This window comes from Chiroxiphia lanceolata, chromosome 9 (genome assembly GCF_009829145.1).
Source record: "Chiroxiphia lanceolata isolate bChiLan1 chromosome 9, bChiLan1.pri, whole genome shotgun sequence".
Taxonomy (NCBI): domain Eukaryota; kingdom Metazoa; phylum Chordata; class Aves; order Passeriformes; family Pipridae; genus Chiroxiphia; species Chiroxiphia lanceolata.
Window position 1 is genome coordinate 19,326,327 of NC_045645.1, and position 20,629 is coordinate 19,346,955.

Genomic DNA, 20,629 nt, shown 5'->3' on the forward strand with positions numbered 1-20,629 from the left:
GTACCTTAAAACATTACTAATCAGAGCTTTTGATAAAAAACATTTAATATTTCCATTGAAACTTACACATAAAACCAGTGAATATACATTAACATGGTGCTGATTTATAAACAAATGTACACATTTCACACAGCAAAACAAACCACTTAAATGTACAATCCTCAGGCTGCACTTAAATAACTAAGATAAAAAGTACGGAACATCTGTAACAGAAGTATGGAAATAATCACTTTAAGTGTACTGTGCCTACTGGTTCTGTAGGGGGACACCAAATGGCACAAAATGGGTTACATGATTCAGGCATTTGAACCCAGAGAGCAGAGCAAGCTGAATAGACTTAGAGTATCTTAAAGTTTGGTGTAGTCTTACAGCTGTAAAGTACGATTTGTAAAAATAAAGTATCTTATAGATATTATGATACTTGTCAATAGTTACCTATTCAGATACTTCACTTTATAATGTTTTATGCATGGTGGCCTGTGGAATGTAATTCTGAGAGATTAACTAAAAAGTTAGGGGAACCAAGAGTGAGACATTTTAAGTTTGATTTTATAGCATCAGTGAAATAATTTAGCATCTTTAATATTAGATATGTATGCAATTCAAATAAGCTGGTTCAAAAGTTAAGAAAGTGTTTAAAACTAAAATTAAGGGAGGATTAGTGAGGCACTTGTGCTAATTTATGAGCTTGACCATTACTAAAACTGGCAGGACAGCCCTGTTCTCCGGTGCTTTCCATTTGCCTCATCCTTTCTCTGACGAGAGTCAAAAAATAGAAACTCACAGATATATGTTCTCACTCAGGGAATGTACATCTCACCTGTTATAAAAAAGAGCACTTTGGTGGGGTTTTAGGGGTGGGGTTTTAGGACCATTACAGGGTCAACAATATACTAAGAGAAAATTCTGCACAGCCCCATAACACTGTCAGTGTTGGTCCCACTGAGGCTGCTTAAAGCTTTATCTTCTCAGGCTCACATACCCTGAAACATCACCCCAGTCAGTCAAGATACCTTTCCCAAAGAAAACTGTCTTATAAAATTATGTCAGCTCACAGCAATGCTCTACTAACACACTATTACGGGACATTCAAAACTTCCCCCAGATGGTTAAGAGATGACTTTGATTGTCAGAACCCTGTCTATTATCCAGGAAAATAAGCCGAGGCCGGTGTTCCTGCAGCTTTGGGCAACAGCTGGGCTTTGGCTGGCACATATGGCCTCAGGTACTCTGTGGAACAGCACAAACACTTCATAGAACCACGTCTGTCACTGCCCTTCAAGCACATTTCAAATAAAGTCTAGTTCTACTATTTCATACCTACCCGAGTTAAGCGTGTTCTGACTAAGCCCTCGTAAAGGAATGCTGTCATCTTTTTTCTTGAGATACTTGGATTCCAGCCCCAAATGATCACCACTAGAAATAAAAAGGCTAATTAAAATTTAAAGCAAATGCAGTTTGCTATCAGTGCATTACAACAAGTGTGGCTACAGACTCGAACACTTGAAGTGAAACTACTGTGTTTCTAACAACTTTATTTACCGTTTAAAGTTGAACTATTGCTGAGTAGGTTAAGAACAGCCTATATATATATATATAATATATATAATATATTATAGTAATAAAACCTATTTTATATTTATACATTAATATATAATGAATATGTAATTATATAACGATAATAAATACAAAGATAATAATAAAAATACTAAAAATGCAGTAGATGACACTTACTTCTCCTTATTTGCTGGATGACTGGTTGCAGTCACTGTCTGAGCATCTGAACATCGATTCAATTTAGAAAGCTGTGTGTTAAACTGAACCTGCAGAGACAAGAGAGCTGCAGGTTAAAGAGCTCCTCTCCAGATCTGACAGTCCCCACCAGTGAGTGCAGTCAGAGAGCAAACTTCCCCGGGATTAGTGATCCTACACCTCACACAGCACTGCCGTGCAGCACAGCCTGGGAGAATAAGCACCCTAAGGACAAGCATTAGCCACGGGTGATCATGTCCAAGACAGGGAGCTTGAGAGTATATACAGCAAATACTTCATGTATTTTGAGAAATAGACACAACATTATGCTTTGGTATTTTATGCTGTCACATTCTTATCATACAAAAAAGTCAAAGTGCCTGCCTTTGGTACTGGACATGGTGAACTGGTGGTTTTGCTGTGTGTTGGTTCCAGGAAGTTCTGGAAGGCATACAGAGGAGAAATGGGATGACTGATTGCTGAGCTTGGAAAGGATGGTCTGTCAGGCTGTAAAAGAAATAGAATACATTCATAAAGGAGAAACACAATCCTTAAAGTAATTGTTTATAGAGATTCAAAATTCCAAAATTAACCAACCACCACCATTACAAAGCCAACACTTGTGAGTCTTCCTGATGGGAAGAAAACATCACTTCTCCAAGATTCACATGCTTAAGCAAAACTTGCAACTTTTAAAAAGATGAGTTGAGCACTCTTAGCCAGTAAAAAGCTACACAGCCTATAACTGATTAATGTGTTGGATGTACCCAGCTATAAATCAAGAGACCTCTCTGCATGAATGTGCCCTTCCATTACTGAACAAGCAGCTCATCAATTACTAGGTACAGATCACAACACAGAGGAAGAACCACTAAGTTGTGGTATTTAACAATGACTGCAGGTAATGTTTCTTACCCCTTATTTTCTTGTTTTTAAGTATCACTACTAACAGTATTCAAACAGTACACTTGTTTTTCAATCTATACTAAGATAATTAGTAATCTAACCTCACAACATAAAAATGCCTCTTTTTTCCCCTTCACCTTGCACTTCATCTTTTCCAAGCCAATTCTGCATTGGCTTGTGTATTTTATGTAAATGAGAACTTAGAAAAATCTCACCTGTGAGGCCCAAGACATCAAGCAGCACCCAACAGGATATTATGTTGTTAAAAAAAAAAAGAAACAAAACCAAACCACAAACCACACCCACCCAAAACTTTAAGGCCCAAAGATGATGAAAGCACTTCTTTTTTTAAACTTTTTTAAGGCCACCCATTTCAGAAGTAACGACCACATCCCAACCCTGTTATTTATAGCTCTGTCTTACCATGCCATGAGGTGAGCAGGCAGCCCTACCACCGCCATGTGTGCTGGCAGAAGTGTCCATCCTCTTCGCCATCTGAACTTCACTCAGCTGTCTGTTCAGCCAGCTGATCACTGCAGAGGGAAAAAAAGCTCAAATTCATTTCCTACCTCTTACGAGCTGTTTGAAATGGCAAGTAGCCCTTCCTCAGAAAAAGTGACAGCTCAATGGGCTATTTTTCCTCCGTAAGCTGAGGCATCACTAGGAGTCCCAGAGCCATGAAAAGCCCATTTGTTGAAGTTTCCTCTACCCCCCAAGCTTGAGCACTCCACCCCACAACGCCAAGCACCAGCTCCAAGGGAACCCTTTTCTACTTGCAGCTCTAGGCTGTTGCACACCCACAAACCAGAAGTTGTTTTCCAAACATGACAGCAACTGCAGCTCTTCACAAAAACCCCAATATAGCTGATTCCATTAATTTTCAGTAGCATTTCTGTCATTTTTACAGAAGGAGAAATGAAACTGTATAAACCTACCATTTTCATTGGTTTTCAGTAGCTGCTTACTTTCTTCTAGTTTTTGCATTGTACTTTCTAGCTGTTCTTGTAGCTTGCAAACCTGTAATAGTCCCGTAATAATTATAACACCATCAGCAGCTACTACTAACTACAAACAACAACAAAAATAAGCATCTATGAAGTTGTTCTAAAAGAAGTTTGAACTCAGTTTTTTACAAAAGCAATATGGCAATTCTTTTAAAGTAAACTACTTTTAGCCAGGGTTTCAGCAAGATTACAGCCAGAATCCTTTCTGACCTTTATTTTTCTATTACTAAATAATGCAAAGACTCTAAACAGGGGAACACACTTAATGGAAGAAAAAGGTTCACTCTGTTCCTTCACCTACCTTACAAGAATGTGTCTTTTAAGGATGCTGATTTATCCATTATATTGCTTTGTACTCTTAATACAATTTAGTTTTCTTCCATATGAATGGATCTTACAAATTAGTTTAAAATTAAAAAACTGAAAGTTGATTACACATTTAAGTATACTACACATATGGAAATCAACATAGCTGTTTACATATAAGTATATTCTATTCCACAGAAAGATTTAAGACCTTACATAAGTTAAAACACACAAAAACCAACACAGTACATACAATAGGATTTGTAAGACAGAGGGTTAACTTATCACAATACCTCCTGCTCCTTCACTCGAAGAGATTGTCCCATCTCCTGCAATTCCCTCTGCTCTTTTTGAAGTCTCTCTTCTTTTTCTCCCAATAGTTTTTCCTGTTGAATTGTTACCGTGTTTTTCAATTTTAATTTACTCATTAGAGTTTTCAAATCTCCTTGTAACTTCTTGATAATTTCATTAGCCTATTAAAAAAACCCAAGACATTATCAAAATAAACACCTAAAAATAAGGAAAATGTTTCACAAGGAAAGTGTCATGGTTGAACAAACCTTAAGGAGTTCAGCTGACAGTGACTTAATTGTTGTCTCTAGTTTTTCAATATGCCTCTGTTTTTCTTCTGTACTCTCTTCCAGTATCACCTTAAAAAGAATATTACAAAATATAACAACACTGTGATAGACACCACTTATGATTTCAAGTAGAACCTCCATAATTGAGAGTTATCCTTACAAGAAATCAGTCCCTGCTTTTCAGTCAAATTTCACAGGATCTCAATTCTTTTTTTCTTACAAAAAATACCACTAACTGTACTCCAGTACCACAATATTAAAACTGAATCCAGTATACTTTTGATGCCATAATTCAGAACCTTAGCTACATCTAAAAGCTGACTTGCCGTATTCAAAAAAACGGTCAGTTGCTACCCTATGGAAGCCACAATTAAGAAGGTTCTAGAGAGTTTAGAGAAAATTATTTTGAAGTTTGAAGAACCTTTTGCTCTTGTGTTGCATCTAATACTTCTTTTGTTCTAGTAACCAGCTGATCCTTGTCTTTGATCTCCTGTTCCAGAACAGCCACTCGTGTCTGTAGCTGATTAATGAGTTTCTCTTTTTCATGACATTCAGCATCCAGAGTCGTGTTCTCCCGACGCAGTGACAGCACCTCCTGCTTTGCTCTCTGACATTCCTAGAATGTTGGGAAGGAATTTAATGTTATTCTTTAGAAAAACCTTAATAGTAATTATTAGTATTTTAAATTAATAGTAATTTAAACAGATATATCTAAATAATAAGCATAATGCGGAATGAAGAGGAGATGAACAAACTCAATATGCTGTATTTTCTATTACATGCCCAGGCAGGCAGTGTTAATGCTCTAACACCAGTAAGTTTGGTTTTATAAATTAAGAAGCCTTACATCTTCTATTCCTGAAAGTTTTGCTTTCAGTTCTCTGACTGTAGAGTCTCCTTTGTATCTTCTCTCTGTTAGGTCTTTATTGATGACCTCGAGTTCTGAGAGTCTGTTCTGCAACTGCTGAATACTTTTCTGATGCAAAGTTTCCAATTCCTTTTTCTGTTGTTCATGCTGTTGCTGGTATTGAGTTTGTGCCTGTGGGAAGCAAAGAAATTAAGCAGTTATTCAATGATTCTGACTATTCACATGTAAGAATATTGTTAATTCTTTTTCACCATCATACCTGAAGAGCTCTTTCCTTTTCATTTGTCAGCTCCTGTGAGTGTTTGTTGGTTAGAGCTGTAGTGTAGGATGTCCATTCATTTTTCAGTTTGTCTAGTTCTCGGCTCTTCTCTGACAAGCTCTGTTTAAGTTTGACAAAGTGTATAGACTTTTGAAAATTTTAGCATTTCAGTCAATACTGAATGATTCTTTACTGTTACTTACTAAAAGGAATTATTAAGAAAAGTCTAAATTTCAGCATCAGATGCCAAAATATCTGTGCGTTCTGTAACTAGGAAAAGTAAGGCACTGAGAAGCTGAAGAGCACCTTTGACACTGTGAATAAAGTAATTTAATTTCCAATTGTATTTTCTTCCAACCACTACTTCAGAATGAAAAACCAGTCTGCTGATGTTCCCTACCCTTGTAACACAGACCACCCTAGTAGGGAGAAAAAAAAAAAACTTCTTTTCCTCTTTTTGAGCTGTAATTCTGCATTTCAATTCAGCAAACACATTGCAGTAACTCAAACTGAAATTGTAAACAAATATTCCTCTCCAAAAAAGCTCCATAATAGGAGTTTTAATAGAATTGTTGTTTCATGACAGTCAAAAAAGTCACCTTACTAATTGTAGAACTTGACCCGAATCATTCTCTTGTAACCCAAAGGTGAAGTGATTACTGTGCTGACTACAAAAAGCAAAAAGGAGTCAAGTAACTTGAAGTCCAAGACTTTCACTTTTTTTACCATGGTTTCACAATTTTTCCAAATAAAGGGATTTCCAACCATTCATTGATTATGTAAAGTACATTTATCATTTATCTTCAGACTATCACGTATTTAGTATTAAATTTGTGTGTGTATACACAGACCTCTGTACAAAATAAAGTAAAACTCTGATTTAGTACTGCAAGAACTAAATTTAATCCTTCAGTTGCAGGCTTTAGTCATTCTTTAGAAAAGCTACAGTAGACTGTTTTCTTCTTTTCACTCACTCCCAAGTCAATTATCTTGGCTAGGTAGTGGCTAATCACCCAGCCTACAAAAACATACATTTTCCACAGATCAAAAAAGTGTAACCTACAAAAGCTAAAAATTTATGTTACCTGTTGAGTGTAGCTCAGCTGCCTGGTAAGATCCTCTTCAGTTCTTCTAAGCTTTTCTTCCAATATCAATTTGTCCTCCTATGTACAAATTGACATCACATCAAATCCTCACCCCCCAAAATACAAGTAGTATTTAGCTTCCATTTAATCAGCACTGGCTGCCTAAAAAACCATATACCCACTGCATTTGTGAAAAAAAAATCCCCTTATTAAATAAGATATAATTAATAAATTTAAAAGAATGGCATTAGCCCACAATGTAAAAACCCTGAATTAAATTCTTACCGAACTTTTCTAATAGTATCTTATCGTGAAGACTTGTTTACAAAGGTTTGACGTGAACAAGAAATCAACTGAAATACTTGAAATGTATGTCATTAAAATGGCTTATCAGGTGGCTACAAACATGACAGCACAGTAGGAGAAATACAAATCCCAGGCTGTGAAACTGGAACAGACAACAGCCAAACTGTGAGACCTTTAATTTCTCCTGAAATCAAACCTAGCATGCTACCAACTGCATCAACATTCCAATTTTAATTTGCTATTTATAGTTACTAGCCCCTTGCAGTCCATAAGCCTCACAATTACATGGAGAGCTTTCCTACACCCAACTGCAGAGCCAAGAGGACAAGGTTACAGTTACTCCTGCAGCTGCTCTGTCCATCAGCACAGGCTGTGCCACAGGAGACACTGAGGCATCCAGAGGCATCCAACAGCTGCACAGCACATGCACTGTGTGTGGAAAATACCTCACTTTCAGTGCAAGTGACAGGGCTTGGCTGAATACACAGGTCATATTTTCCTTGCCAGAGTGACAGTAACAGTTTAGTTTTCATAACGTGCACCCAAGCAGCTGCATGCAATAACATATATGAGCTAAAAGGAAAAATAAACCAATGTGGTACATACTTCTGAAGCATTCAGACTGAAAAAAATGCTTAAGTACACACAGCATCAAGGCCTAGTTGCAGTTATGACAAACTTTCATTTTACCTTAAGGCATTTCAAACAGTTGGCTAGAAATTTCTTTATTTCTGCATCAGTTCCTGGTAGGAATTTTAGAGAAAGATGGGTAAGATGTTTAAAAGGGTTGGTCTCCACTACATTTAAAGAGACAGGCGTGTGATCTAGAGCAGGTGCTGAAGAAACTAATTGCAGCAAAAACCTAGGGAAAAACCAAAATAATCAAATGTTAAGCACATCTTTTTCTGAAACTACCTTTAGATCCTACAAGCTATTTTCAAGTAAAATGTATTTGTTTATGTGCATTAAAAGGCTGTCCAGTTTTTGTTTGAGAAAGAATTATACAATTCAATCCCTATGTCGCAGTTAATATTAAAAAAAAAAAAATCAACTAAAATGCTTGCACCTTATAATAAGGAATGTACAAAACTAACCAGTTTGTTTATCTGTAAAATTTTCAGCAGCTCATCTTGGACTTGGGAGTGCAAAACCAAGTAGGGCCTTTGTAACCAAATTCAAAAGGAAAACAGACCCCTAACTTTTAGGTATCCTACAAACTAGTAAAATCCACAGTCCACAGGACATGCTCAGGAAATAGCCTGAGTACTTGGAGTGGAGCTGAGTATAGGGCTTTCCTCACTACCCACACAAATAGAAATAACATATCAAAAGGCCACTAAAAGGAAGACTACATCTCAGGTCTCCCCCCTCACATTTTAATACCTGAATACTGAAAGGAAGGAAAATAAATCCTTGTCAGAATGCCTTATAACCTTGCCTTCTCCTGTGAAACAGGATGATTTATACCTTACTCCACTAATTTCAGATCAGCTCTCTAGCATTAAATTATTAAAAGATAAAAAACCAAAAGAGAACAAACCCAAAAACAACAGTGCTGCATTCTTGCCCATCTGCCAGCTTGTGAAGCTTGCCAGCTTCAACTCAGATGCAGAGGCTGTTACTAGACACCAATTCCACCGCTCAGTCCTCCCGAGAGTTGGGTTTTGTCTGTTACAGCCACTGACTCAAATTTGGGTGTCTCAGGGGCACATTAAATTATCCTTGTTCTACTGATTCTTCTCTGTCTGAGGGACTGAAAAGTATTTTAAGAACTCAACACGTACATACAGAGTAACATGGCACACGCTTATAACCTACCTTGGGGTGTCTTTGTTCTGTTCCTGAATGCACTGCTGAAGCAGGTCTATAAATTTTTGTGGGAAAGCAGAGAAGTCTACCAAGAGACCTTGTTGGGATTTCAAACTATATAAACAGATTGGGGAAAAAAATATTAACAATATATAGAAGTGAAATTTATTCCCTATAAAATGTTTTATTCACACTAGTAGAAAGAACAAATTCCGATCATGTCATTAAAGTTTACTAGCATGTTGTTTTCAAACATAAGAAATGTGACCACATTGTGGATAATAATCCCAGGAGGATATATTTGATTTCAAGAGTTCTTGCAAATGGGCCACACTGTTTTTTCACAGAAGTTATTGTAGCACAACAAAATGTGCTCCTTTGAGTATGCATCTTCCTCACAGCACAGAGGCTGTTGGACAGGGCACATGCAAGAGGCAAAGGACAGCGAGGGGAGACTCCCTCATCACCAAGACTATCTGCCTACTTGTCTATTCGACTGCTCCCCTTCACCACAGACACAGTAAAATCAGAGACAGAAACCTCCAGCACCGAATGCACAAAGCTGTACCTCTGTATAACAAAATACTTCTGCACCTCTGCTTTGCAAACACTATTTTACTTTTGCCTTTTGGTCTGCACACTGGCCACACCTTTCTTTTTAAAAAGAAACACACTGAAATGCTCCCCCCCAAGAAAAACAAAACAAACAAAAAATATCAACCAAGCAACCAAAAAAAAACCCCAAAACAAAAACAAAACCACACAAACAAATCCAAAGAAAGCAGAAAACTGAACTTTTCATGCTTGATGCCCAAATTTGATGATCAATGATCAAATTCTGAGCAACTAAATGAGACCGACAGTACAAGTGGTATGCAAGGTCTGTGAATCTATGTCCATGCAGATTTATTTCCTTATGTAGTAAAAAAAATTAGTTACAAACACAAGATGCAATCAGCAATATGAACTGTGGCACTGCATCTACGCAGGGAACTTTACATCAGGATCCCACATCCACCTGTATAACCCTGAGCCGATCACTCTCCTGCACTTGGCTGCTTGAAGAGAGCAATGCTGCCGAAATACTGACCAAACTTCACAAGGGGAAAATGTAAAAACCTAAATTCTAACACATTCCCTCATTCTTTTTTGCCATTTAGAAACATTTTGCAGAGAAAATATTATAATTTTACTTACCTTTGAAAATCTTCCTCAGATATGACAAGGTTATAAAGGAAAAAAGGATCAGTATCATCAGTCAATCGGACGGCTAAGTCCTGAAAAGATGGACATTTAAATATGATTTAAAATACTATTAACCACCCAGGAGTGTTTAAAAATTTTAAACCGATACTGCAAACAGTATTAAATGTTTTAAACAGTATTAACTGTTTAACCAAAAATACAACAGAATTGTGGCAACTAATTCAGAATGTGTAAAACATTAAACACAACTTCAAATATTACAGTGGGAAAACAAGGAAAACTGTTTTTCACAAAAATAAACCAAGTAAAAAGCTTCAACTTTGAGCAGCAAAGTTTTCAAAATTCCATGTGTATTCATCCTTTTCCGGAAAGAAAACTATTTGCTATTTTTTCTCATCATGAAATAGAGTGTAGCACTCGCAGTCCACTGTAACAGATCACAAACACATCACTCCCACAACTGGAAATTTTTCAGAGCATACTGCTCCTTAAAGTTTAAGAAACCACCGTCTGAAGAGTTTATATGCTGGAGTGTGAAGAGAATATAGAATGGATACAGCTGAAGTCCAGTAAGCTCATAAGGAAAACTGCAGCACTATGCTGCTTAGCCTTTAAAGGGACGCTCATTTGTTCACTGGAGGTCTACACAGTGTTTTGGAAAAACTGCCTTCTCTGAAAGCACTAAGTCTTGCACTACAAGGAAGGGGTTATGCAAAACACCTGGTACATCAGGCCCAGGCACCGGTTCCCTGTAATAAGGCTCACACCTGTGTGAAGAATATAATATTCCCTAGCAGAGATAAAAAAGTAGAAACCTGACAGCTCTTCCAATGTAACTGAAATGTGACCACAGCACAGGTACAGATACGGAACAGAAACACCTTTCAGTAATTCAGGTGCCAGTAACACCAACAAAACTCTCAGCTGGAGATGCACAAACTCAGGGATTGACACATGCAGACAGTTTACACTGACACTAACACCACCCTGAGCGCACGGGGCAGACTGACATGTGGGATAAAAGCACCTGCTTAGTCGGATGTCCCATTAGCTGATAAAGCATTTGTCTTTTCAGACTGACTGCTCACTGATGTACCCAACTGCACTTCCAGGCTCCTCCTGACACAGCCTACAGCACAGAACACAGTTCCATGAACTGCTTCTTCACACTGTGAAGAATTACTATTATCACTGCCACCATCAGGAGAATCTTTCCAAAAAATGCTGTATTCCTTTACAAACAAATCTTTACTCAATAACACTATAACTAACTCATGATCAATCTTAACATCAAGCTGAGTGCACATACAGTTTACGTGACAATTTAGACATATACTGGAGATGTTGTAATCCCATTGCTACTTTCCTTAAGATAGGAGTTATTTTTTTTACTGCCAATTTAGTACCTCAGACTAAGTACCTTTAGTGTCAGGTACTGTTCTGAAGCTCTAACCCATGTTCCCCAGAGGGTCTCCAAACACTTAACATACAAGTTTACTAAGACCCATGTACAACCAAACTAAAAGTGAGAGCTAAAAAGGCTAGGAGAAAAAAAAAACCACACATCATCTCAAACCAACTAAATTACTCAATAAATTATATAAAAAATAAAATAAAGTCAAATGACAAATGCTAAAATCCTATCTCCTTTGCCTATTTATCCTTTTATAAAACAGAATTCGTGTAATATCTAATGAATGACACAGATATGACTCATCTACCAACCTTTTTATGAACAGGATTAGAAATTGACAGCAGCTCAATATTCACGCGAACATTTAATCTCCTGAATACAAAAAAATAACAAATCAAGAAAACATTCTCAAAACAACATGTTCACAGCTGCATTACAGGAATCAATGACATTTCAAAACCAAAAACTTCAGCAGAAACATTAAGAAATTTCCCACTGATGACTACTACTAAGATGTAACAGTTTCAGTTATCATTGCAGCTCTTCAGTCACTGCTGGTTTTTTTGCTGCTTGCTTGTTACCCAACAAACTTTAAATAGCAATGAAGAAGTTTTGAAACTTTGTCCAGAAACCATAACCTTTGGAAAAGCCTGTTGGAATTCATTAACGATTGCTGAAACTTCTGACAATCATACAGTGCTACCTTGTCTTCATTTACTTCTTGTCGAGTAAGAAGTTACTTGCGTTACAATACATGCCTTCTTACAGAGGCAAGCCAGGCACACACTGTCTAATGCAGACAGGACCTACAGTGCTGTATTCACTGTATTTTGAACAGACGGTCACATCGGGAACGTCTGGGCTGCCCCAGACACCCGGCCATGCGCTCCCTCGCCCAGGGGGCTCAAACGCAGGGTCCGGGGGAGGCGCGGGCTCTGCCCCGCTCTCCCGGGCCGCGGGGCGGTGCCGAGGGGCCGCGCCCAAGGGAGGCCGCGCCCAAGGGAGGCCGCGCTCCGGCGGGAGGAGCGGGGAGAGGCGGCGGGCAACGCCGCAGCCCGGGAAACGCCAAACATTCACCGCGCGGGCCCGGCAGACACCAAACAAACCCCGCGCGGCGCCCGGGAGAGGCCAAACACAGCGCGGGGCCCGTCCTTGCCCCCCGGCCCTTCTGCGGAGCCTCCGCGCGGTCGCTCCGCTGCCGGAGCCCCGCCGGTCCCGCTCCCTTGGCGAGGCACCCACAGCACCCGCTCGGCCCCGCCGGCTGTCCCCGGCCTCGATACACCCGGTCCCTCCCCTGTGTCCCGGAGGGTGCCCACGGCAGTCCCAAAGCGCAAAGACCGGAAAATGCTCCTGCGCGCGGCGCTCAGAGCAGGGGGCCAGCGGGGAGGAGGAAAGCCCCTGTCGCTCGCAGCCCCTCTAAAGAACGCAGTGCAGCTCCCTCGCAGCCGGTGCGAACGCCCAGCCCAGCCCGCCCGGCTGCCGCCTCGGCTCACCGCTCCTCGCAGCCGCGGCCCTGCAGCCGCACGGGCACGACCCGGTCGAAGATCCGCTCCGCCGCCATCTTGCGCTGGGCGCCCGCGGGGCGGAGCCGCAACATGGAGGCGCAGGGGCTGCCGGGAGCGGCGATGGCGGCGGCGGAGCCGCAGCCGGGGCGGTGCGGCCACTTCGTGCAGAGGAAAGGGCGCTTCTGCAGGATGGTCCCGGCGCCGGGGAGGCGCTTCTGCGGAGAGCACGGGCAGGAGGAGGTGCGGGGCCCCTTCTCCGGCCGGGAGGGCGGGAGGGCTCGGACATCCCCGGCGGTACCGCGGGGCCCTGGTCCGTCAGCACGGGGAGATTGTCAGCGCCTGTGCCTCCCTCCGAGCCCTCGTGTGCCGAGGCACTCGGGCAGCCCAGCAGTAACGCTGCTGTTGTATTATAGGTTTATTATTTTAGGATCCAGTTAAGTATTAAATTCTTCTCTCAGTTTCTCCATTCTGGTTAACCCACCTACCTCTGAATAGATGTTTTATGAAACCGATGCCCCTAAACAGCTTTTTTGAAACAGGACACTGAATGCATGCTGAACTGTTGTCTAAAACTTTTCTAACTAGGAACAAAATGACAGAAAAAGAATTCCCTGCCCTCTTGATCCCAAACAGTGAGTATATGTAAATGCTTTCCCTATTCTTTGTCAGAGTTCGCATGACAAATGCTATTACTTACTTTTCTTTCCATTTTGATTTTAGCACTGTATATGAAGACCAACTACAAAAGCATTTAAAAAAATGTAATTCAAGAGAGAAGCCAAAGCCCGTAAGTGCAGCATAAAATCAGCACTTCCTTTCAGATTTAAGACCTTAAACATTACATCTCTGTAGAGAATTGGTTGTGCTGACAACAGCTGACAGCACTTCTAGCAAGCACTACAGTAAGGACAGCATGGAAGCTGAATAAGTACTTCCTGAAATGGAATTCATGTTCCAGTCTCCTCCTGTTCTGTGTCCCTTCACACTGTAGTTTGGTACAAGTTTTCAATTCTCTTAGTTACAGACAAAAAAAAAAAGCTGAATTCATTTTTCTCAAAAATGTACCCTGAGAACAGCCTCTTGCAATGCCATTCATTTTGGAGGCTGGGTGAGAGGTTGTCCTCGGAAAGCAGAACTAGCAGGGAGGCTCTAGGTATTTTCAGCCAACTCCTGGTTCCTGCAGGCCAGCAGTGAGTCATGGAAAGCTGGGCAGACACTTGCAGCCAGTGCTGAGGGAAGGAACAGAATATGTGTTTAAAAGCTGTTCCCAGAAAAGATGGCTTCTTTATTGCCTTTCTGCCTTATTAGTATTGCACTGTCACTATTACCTGAGAAACAATAACAAATGGTCTCGGCAATCAGTCGAGTAAGCATTGACTGCTTAAATCCTGCAAACATGTTCAATCTTGTAAAAATGTGTCAGAACACTCATTTGTACCAGGGATTCAGGATCAGACTATAGGAAGAGAAATTACATGGAAAATCTTATTTTACTGTGGATACCTATTGCTGCATATCATATGGTAAAAATGCTGAAGAATGTAGTAATTTGCTTCCTGGTAATTAACAGAATCAGATTTTTCTTTGATTTTTTAAAGGTCTACTTTGTTCAAGATATTAATGCAGGTTTAAAAGATGTGGCAGAAATACCAGAAAAGCAAGTGAGTATAATAATTCGTTTTTAAGTTCAGTCCTTACATAACATGTTGCAATTTATCATGAGTATAAAGCACTAGAAAACTTAAAAGGTCTTATATTTATAGGTGGCTTTTTTTTTCCTTAAAAAGGTCACTTTATCTTCTCTATCCCGTGAAGAGCTGCAGAACTTAATTGTCAAGTTGAAAAAAGCAAGTAATGGTGAGCTTACTTAATACTAGATATAATATGTTTTAAATTGAATTGATTAAGTATTTCATTGTTATTTCCATTGTTAGATATCTGTAAAAATATGAGACATGGTATTAAACACATATGAAGTAATTATCAGATAGACTCCAACAGCGAAATGTTACTATGAAAAATAAACTAGATTGAGAGAATGATAAAACACCTATCCTTTGTTCCCTTCAGTTTTTGTTTCCCACTCAAATATTACTACAGATAACAATACAGCTCTATTATAAACATATGATGAGAGATTTATGTTCCTAACAGACTGTTTGCTAGTGCTACAGATTGAGCTCATGTCACTATTGTAACGTGTGTTACAAACCAGGAACTCTTGGAAACTGGAACTCTTGAAAACTGGAAAGCGATGCCTAAAAGTTTTGCATTTCCGTGCAGGCCTGGAACTTCATCTTAAGGAAGAAATACTGTCCCACCAGGCTTTACAAGAAGCCTTAAATGACCCAAAGAATGGGGAATCTGCTTTCAAACACTTGAAACAACAGGTGTGGTCACTGATTTACTAATAGCTATAGATGGGTTTGGAGTGAAATTGTGCTGCTGTAAATTTGAGCCGCTCTGTGTGTATAATGCTAGTAGCTTCCTATAGAGGAAATGTGATATGCTTTATGACTTTGTGCTCTTCAAATAATAGCATATATACAGCCTGTGAATGGCTGCTTTCTTAAGTGTGAATAACAGAAGCTTATTTACTGAAATAAACTTTAAATTGTGTGGTGTTCTGAATTATTACTTATATATTCATATTTTTTATTAACTTGTAATAAAACTGAGCTACAAAAAGTAAAATATTTGCTAAGAAGGAATCTTTTACTTTTGCTGTAAGAGCTGGTCCTAGGTCTCCTGGTTGTGTAAGAGATGCACAAAAAAGAATTGGAGAGCCTGAATTAACCTTCTGCCTTTTTAATGTATACTAAACAGCAGAAATTTTAAGGGGGATGGGTTGTATAGTGTAGTAAAATTGAAAGGTTTGAGAAGAAAAATTTAACAGTGAGAAATGTGTGTTTCTTGTGCTCTACTTTCCTTTCTTGTGTATTACAAAACACATAACTGCAGGAGAGAGAGAGCTCTGCAGGCAATGATACTTTACAGAAAATGCAGTACAGTACCCATATTTTGGATGGCTACTTTGAAGATCAGCAAAAAGAATATTATAATGTGTACCTGAACCCCAGTATCCATTCCACAGAGTTCTGAGTGGAGTTCTGTGAACAAGGGAAGAAGGGCAGGGTACTGCTGACTAGTCAGAATGTATAATCCCTCTGTACAAACAAGATCTTTTCCTTAATCCCTCACTGAAGGGGAGGCTTGAAAAAGTCATCTGCAGTTTGGTGACGTAATCATTTTTCTATAAGGCATCACAATACACTGTGTATATATTTGCTTGGTTCACAAATAATCTTTTGATGTTTGTAGGCTTCTATTTTAGGTAACATGGAAAGATTGCATTTACTTGGTCCAGGAAGATGTTTTGTTGAGTTTGGAGCTGGGCGAGGAAAGCTGTCTCATTGGGTTGATGTTGCCTTACAGAATGTTGAAAATGTGCAGTTTTTGCTTGTGGAAAGAGCAACCACAAGATTCAAGGTAAGAGGATTGTCACATTAGCAGAGTGTGATTTTTAAACTCTTGCCATTGAAGCTGTTAGTATTAGATTTTTAACTTCAATAAATTTAAATTTCAAAAGTTCTACATTCTGTACTTCGCCAATAGCAAATTTATTAGAAAAAAAATCCTGGTGTTTAATGTTGGAAATTCACAGATGTTGACTTGACAGGAAAAAGGTCTGGCATTAATACCAGGAGCAATATTATAATTATTAGTGGCCAGCCCTACTTAATAATCTTGTTCTGTTTAAACAGGTGGATGGAAAACATAAAAGAAGAGATTCTATATTTGACAGGCTTCAAGTTGATATTCAGCACTTATGTTTAAGTAAGTTCCTTCTTGGCTTGTGTCACTCTGAAATAGAGGCTTATTCTTAAATTTTTAATACTGGGGTTCAAGTCAGTTTGTATGTAGAATGCTTAAATGGTCTTGGTTTTGAAGATGATTCTCAGTGGTTGCTGGGATATATTAATGCTATGTGTATACACATATATACACACAGGCATGTGTATATATACACACATTTTAAATGGAGATTTAAAGTTTTCTACTCTGTACACTTGCAGGACACCATTACAGGTGAGAAATACCAAAACAAGTGCATTTTGAAGGTTTTTTTAGAACTTGCAGGATTAAACATCTTTGCACTGTTTGGTTTAGGTACAAGTATGCACCATCAATGCTATAGAATTTGTGGGAACACCTCTCATCAGGAGATGCATTAATGTCATATTTACCTTTCATAGGCAGTATAGAAAGGCTGAAATGGTTAAATGTGCTTCCCAGCCACAGCATCCTATTCTTTTAATTTGTTTTAGTAAAAGAAACTTTCCTTTGACCAAACCACTGTAGTTTTAGTAGTGGTAAACATTTATTTCTAAGTGTGCAGAAATTATTTTATTCAGAAAAAATGTTGCCCCAACTATAATAATATATAGGTGCTAGGGTTATTGTGGATTGCATGGGGGGTTTGTTGGTTGTTTGCTTTTTTCCCTCTCCAGGTAAGGTACCTATTTTGGAGAAGAAAAAACTACCGGTGGTAGGAATTGGGAAGCATTTGTGTGGTGCTGCAACAGGTACGAATTATAGATGTGTGAACTGCAGAAAGTTAGGGTACTAAATCTTACACTCTGAATGGACTGATCTTCCAGACTATCCTTTTAAGCTCTTCTTGCCCTCTAACCCTTTGTTGGTGAATATAGCAGTTATATTCTAATTACCTATTGACTCCCGTGGAATAGTAAAAGGATAATGGTGCAAGGATAGTTTAGGCAGAAGTAAAGCCTTTCTTGTGCTCTATAGATTAGAACAAAGAATACTGTGTGGTGGCATGGGTCATTTGTAATCTGGTCAAAGTACTTTTTTTAGCACAGTTGCCTCTTTGAAATATTTTTCTTTTAAATTTGTGTTGACTGTTTGAATATGTATCCCAACAAACAAATAAGAATGTGTTTCTGTCCTGATAATTTTAAACTAATATTTTTCTAACATTATATGCTTACTACATAAAGATATCTCAAATATGACACCTTTCTAGGCATTGTGACAAAGATGACACAGTTAAGCATTTAAGAAGTACACGTGCATATTAAATAGATTGTGTCCTTGATATCCAGTTTCTGGAGCAAATAGTTGCATGTTTTACAGGGAGGAGATTCTCCTACAATATGCCAATTTATTACCCAAGTATTTCAAATTCACTTCCGTAGAACAAATATTCCAGTGGATAAGCCCTGAAGAGCTCTGGAGGACTCATAATATTAATTTAGCATTTAGGGTTTTCATGTTTCCAAAGCATGTTTGTAATTTTTTTTTATCATTAAAATTGTGTTTTGGCTTAGTTTGTGATGTATGATTTTCTTTATGGGAAGTACATTCCCAGTCATGATAGAGCCTGTATAAATAATGGCATGGTGTTTATGGATACTTTTTTGGTGGTGTATCTTCATTCCCAGATCTGGCTCTGAGATGCTTGGTTGAAAGTTACTCAAATTGCTGTGTTGGAGAAAATGAAGAGCCTGCAGCAAAACGCTGTAGGACTGCTACGACAGAGGTGGTTCCTGACACTGCTGCTGGTAATGACAGCAACACAGAAGACCATAAGCCTGTAGCTGGAATTGTCATTGCTCTGTGTTGCCATCACAAGTGTGACTGGACACATTATGTAGGCAGAGAGTTCTTTAAATCAGTTGGACTGGGAGCAGTAGAATTCCATTATTTCCAGAGAATGAGTAGTTGGGCCACTTGTGGCATGCGAGAAACCACAAGCAAAGCCTCTACAAGTGAAGAAAGTGAAGACCAAACTAATGACACAGAAGAACATGAGCAAACATTCAGCACGGCAGAGAGTGGTTCTGATACATGGCAAGGGTATGTAATTTTTTTCCTAGCAAATGGACTCCAGCAGAAAAGCAAAATTATGTATAGTGGCACATCAAATTGTTTTGGGTCCTCAAAAGGGCTCATTTTGCAGAAATTAACTTATTACTGAACTTACAGAAATACTTTACTTTAAAAATACAGGTTTTATGGATGTACATTTCAAAATATATCAACAGTCACAGTTGCCTGACTAAAATGAACTTAGTGATTTCAGTAGTTTCTCTAAGCTTAACTACTAATGTTAACTAACCAAACTATTCCTCTGACAGATGTTGTTCATTCTTTTCCTCCCTTTTATGACACTAGGATACTTACTGTTGAAGAACGAAAGGAGATAGGTTGCCTCTGTAAACGGCTGATTGATCACGGACGGATTGAATATTTACAACAACAAGGATACAAGGCTGCACTACAGTATTACACAGAGTCTGCTGTATCCTTGGAGAATGTCCTGTTGACAGCTGTCCCAAGTCCATCTTTGATAACAGAGCCAACTACGTGACAGGAGATAGATTTGGAATTGTTAGGGGAAAAAAAACCTAAAAAACTTATCTGGATTTTTTTAAAAAGCTAATTCAATGTTTACAAAAAAAATGTTTTAGTCTTTCCTGTACCCAGGAAAGGGTCTTATATTTCCCATTACACATATGCAAACCAGTTCTCATCAGTGGAAAAATAAAATCCCTAAGAATATTTGACACCTGTTGTAGGCCTCTTTGCTGGGAAGAAGTATACTTGGTATTGTCTTCCATTCTCAGTTACATTCTTTATTCATTAGGATTTATGATCGGAGGAGAAGTACAACTTTCCAGATTTCCTGAAAGACAAGTGAAAATAAGAGAGGAAATAACATACTTTATTTTCACTTTGAAGTTCAGGATAGCTTTGTATTTCCTCTTAAATTATTTCAGTAGGCCAAGGTTCTTTCATCAGCCTATGCTGCTAGGGGAATCTATCAAGGAAGAAAACTAACTTGTAAGCTGTATTCTTGATGTATTTTTGCTAATTTGATTATTCGTTCATGAAATATTGATAAGAAAAAAGCTGGCCTAGTGTTCTAAATCAAGAGCATTTCATTCATTTTTTAAGCCTTCACAAAACACAGAATGAAGATCAGAGAACATTTTATATCTGCAATGAAGTGCTCTCTGCAAGAAACAGCTGCCACCTGCACATCTATTCAAAGTGTTTATTTTGGCTTCTTACTGCAACATTTAAACTGTTACCTTTGAGGCTACGAACAGCAAATTTTTAGAAATGGGAATAAACTGTGGGGCTGACTTGTGTCAGGGAAAGCAAGTTGTGAGAAACATCTGTTTATCAGGTGTTGATACTTCATTGCTAGAAGATGTACGTTGGGAACATAAGCATCTCTCCCTTATTCATTCTCTGGTAGTACCATCTGGACAACATCCAGAAATAGGAAAAGTTGAACTTCATGAGATAAATGGTGCTGTAAGACCCAAACTATGTAAACTGATTAAATTACAAATACAAAAGACAGCTTCTACTTATCCCGGCTCTGGGTAACTCAGGCACTTTTATTCCTGTGTTCCAAGGTTCCTGTCTGTTCCTACCAGAATATATGCTGTTTGTGTGAAGACCTGCTGTGCCAACTCCAGATAAAAGCACCCCCTGCCCTCAGTAAAAATCGTTTTACACATTTTTTGGAAAATGTTATTCATTTATTAAGAAGACTATTCATGTTTCATTTCTATATGTATCCTGGATTTTAT

The 20,629-nt window shown here is 38.8% G+C and overlaps 3 protein-coding genes across 8 annotated transcripts in view; 1 reads left to right on the forward strand and 2 right to left on the reverse strand.

Annotated features, from left to right (window-relative positions):
• Nucleotides 1–27: 27 nt before the first annotated feature.
• Nucleotides 28–14,219, reverse strand: SASS6 (SAS-6 centriolar assembly protein). Of its 3 annotated transcripts, none has more exons than XM_032696212.1 (17): nt 14,067–14,219; nt 11,808–11,868; nt 10,074–10,153; nt 8,886–8,990; nt 7,758–7,929; nt 6,762–6,839; nt 5,677–5,796; nt 5,397–5,588; nt 4,971–5,165; nt 4,529–4,618; nt 4,262–4,441; nt 3,594–3,675; nt 3,082–3,191; nt 2,137–2,259; nt 1,735–1,823; nt 1,325–1,416; nt 28–1,230 (listed from the first exon to the last, which is right to left on the reverse strand). In XM_032696212.1, exons 1-17 carry the CDS (start codon nt 14,198–14,200, stop codon nt 1,145–1,147), a joined length of 1,989 nt encoding a protein of 662 aa, XP_032552103.1. In that variant the 5' UTR covers nt 14,201–14,219; the 3' UTR covers nt 28–1,144. The 3 variants fall into 3 exon arrangements, with proteins under 3 accessions (XP_032552103.1, XP_032552104.1, XP_032552105.1); XM_032696213.1 differs by lacking the exon at nt 14,067–14,219 and adding an exon at nt 12,990–13,093; XM_032696214.1 differs by lacking the exon at nt 14,067–14,219 and adding an exon at nt 12,200–12,225.
• TRMT13 (tRNA methyltransferase 13 homolog) lies at nt 12,682–20,537 on the forward strand. The gene is made up of 11 exons (XM_032696221.1): nt 12,682–13,241; nt 13,587–13,633; nt 13,722–13,788; nt 14,600–14,662; nt 14,789–14,858; nt 15,285–15,391; nt 16,323–16,490; nt 16,766–16,838; nt 17,513–17,587; nt 18,467–18,881; nt 19,200–20,537. Exons 1-11 carry the CDS (start codon nt 13,092–13,094, stop codon nt 19,393–19,395), a joined length of 1,431 nt encoding a protein of 476 aa, XP_032552112.1. The 5' UTR covers nt 12,682–13,091; the 3' UTR covers nt 19,396–20,537.
• Nucleotides 16,603–20,629, reverse strand: part of LRRC39 (leucine rich repeat containing 39) — a 13,088-nt gene continuing 9,061 nt past the window's right edge. For all 4 annotated transcript variants that reach the window (XM_032696231.1, XM_032696229.1, XM_032696228.1 and 1 more), the window contains exon 9: nt 16,603–19,710. In XM_032696231.1, the coding sequence (XP_032552122.1) occupies nt 19,661–19,710 (50 nt within the window). In that variant the 3' untranslated portion in view covers nt 16,603–19,660. The remainder of the gene's footprint in view (nt 19,711–20,629) is intronic.

Excerpts from the sequence above, each read along its gene's own strand:
- TRMT13 (XM_032696221.1), top strand. The coding sequence starts at position 13,092 with ATGGAGGCGCAGGGGCTGCCGGGAGCGGCGATGGCGGCGGCGGAGCCG. Across the intron at positions 15,392-16,322 it reads TCAAACACTTGAAACAACAG|GCTTCTATTTTAGGTAACAT; the intron begins GTGTGGTCACTG and ends TGATGTTTGTAG. Across the intron at positions 17,588-18,466 it reads TTTGTGTGGTGCTGCAACAG|ATCTGGCTCTGAGATGCTTG; the intron begins GTACGAATTATA and ends CTTCATTCCCAG.
- SASS6 (XM_032696212.1), bottom strand. The coding sequence starts at position 14,200 with ATGACTCACTGCTGGCCTGCAGGAACCAGGAGTTGGCTGAAAATACCT. Across the intron at positions 10,154-11,807 it reads CTAATCCTGTTCATAAAAAG|GACTTAGCCGTCCGATTGAC; the intron begins GTTGGTAGATGA and ends CCATCTTTTCAG. Across the intron at positions 8,991-10,073 it reads TCTGAGGAAGATTTTCAAAG|TTTGAAATCCCAACAAGGTC; the intron begins GTAAGTAAAATT and ends CTGTTTATATAG.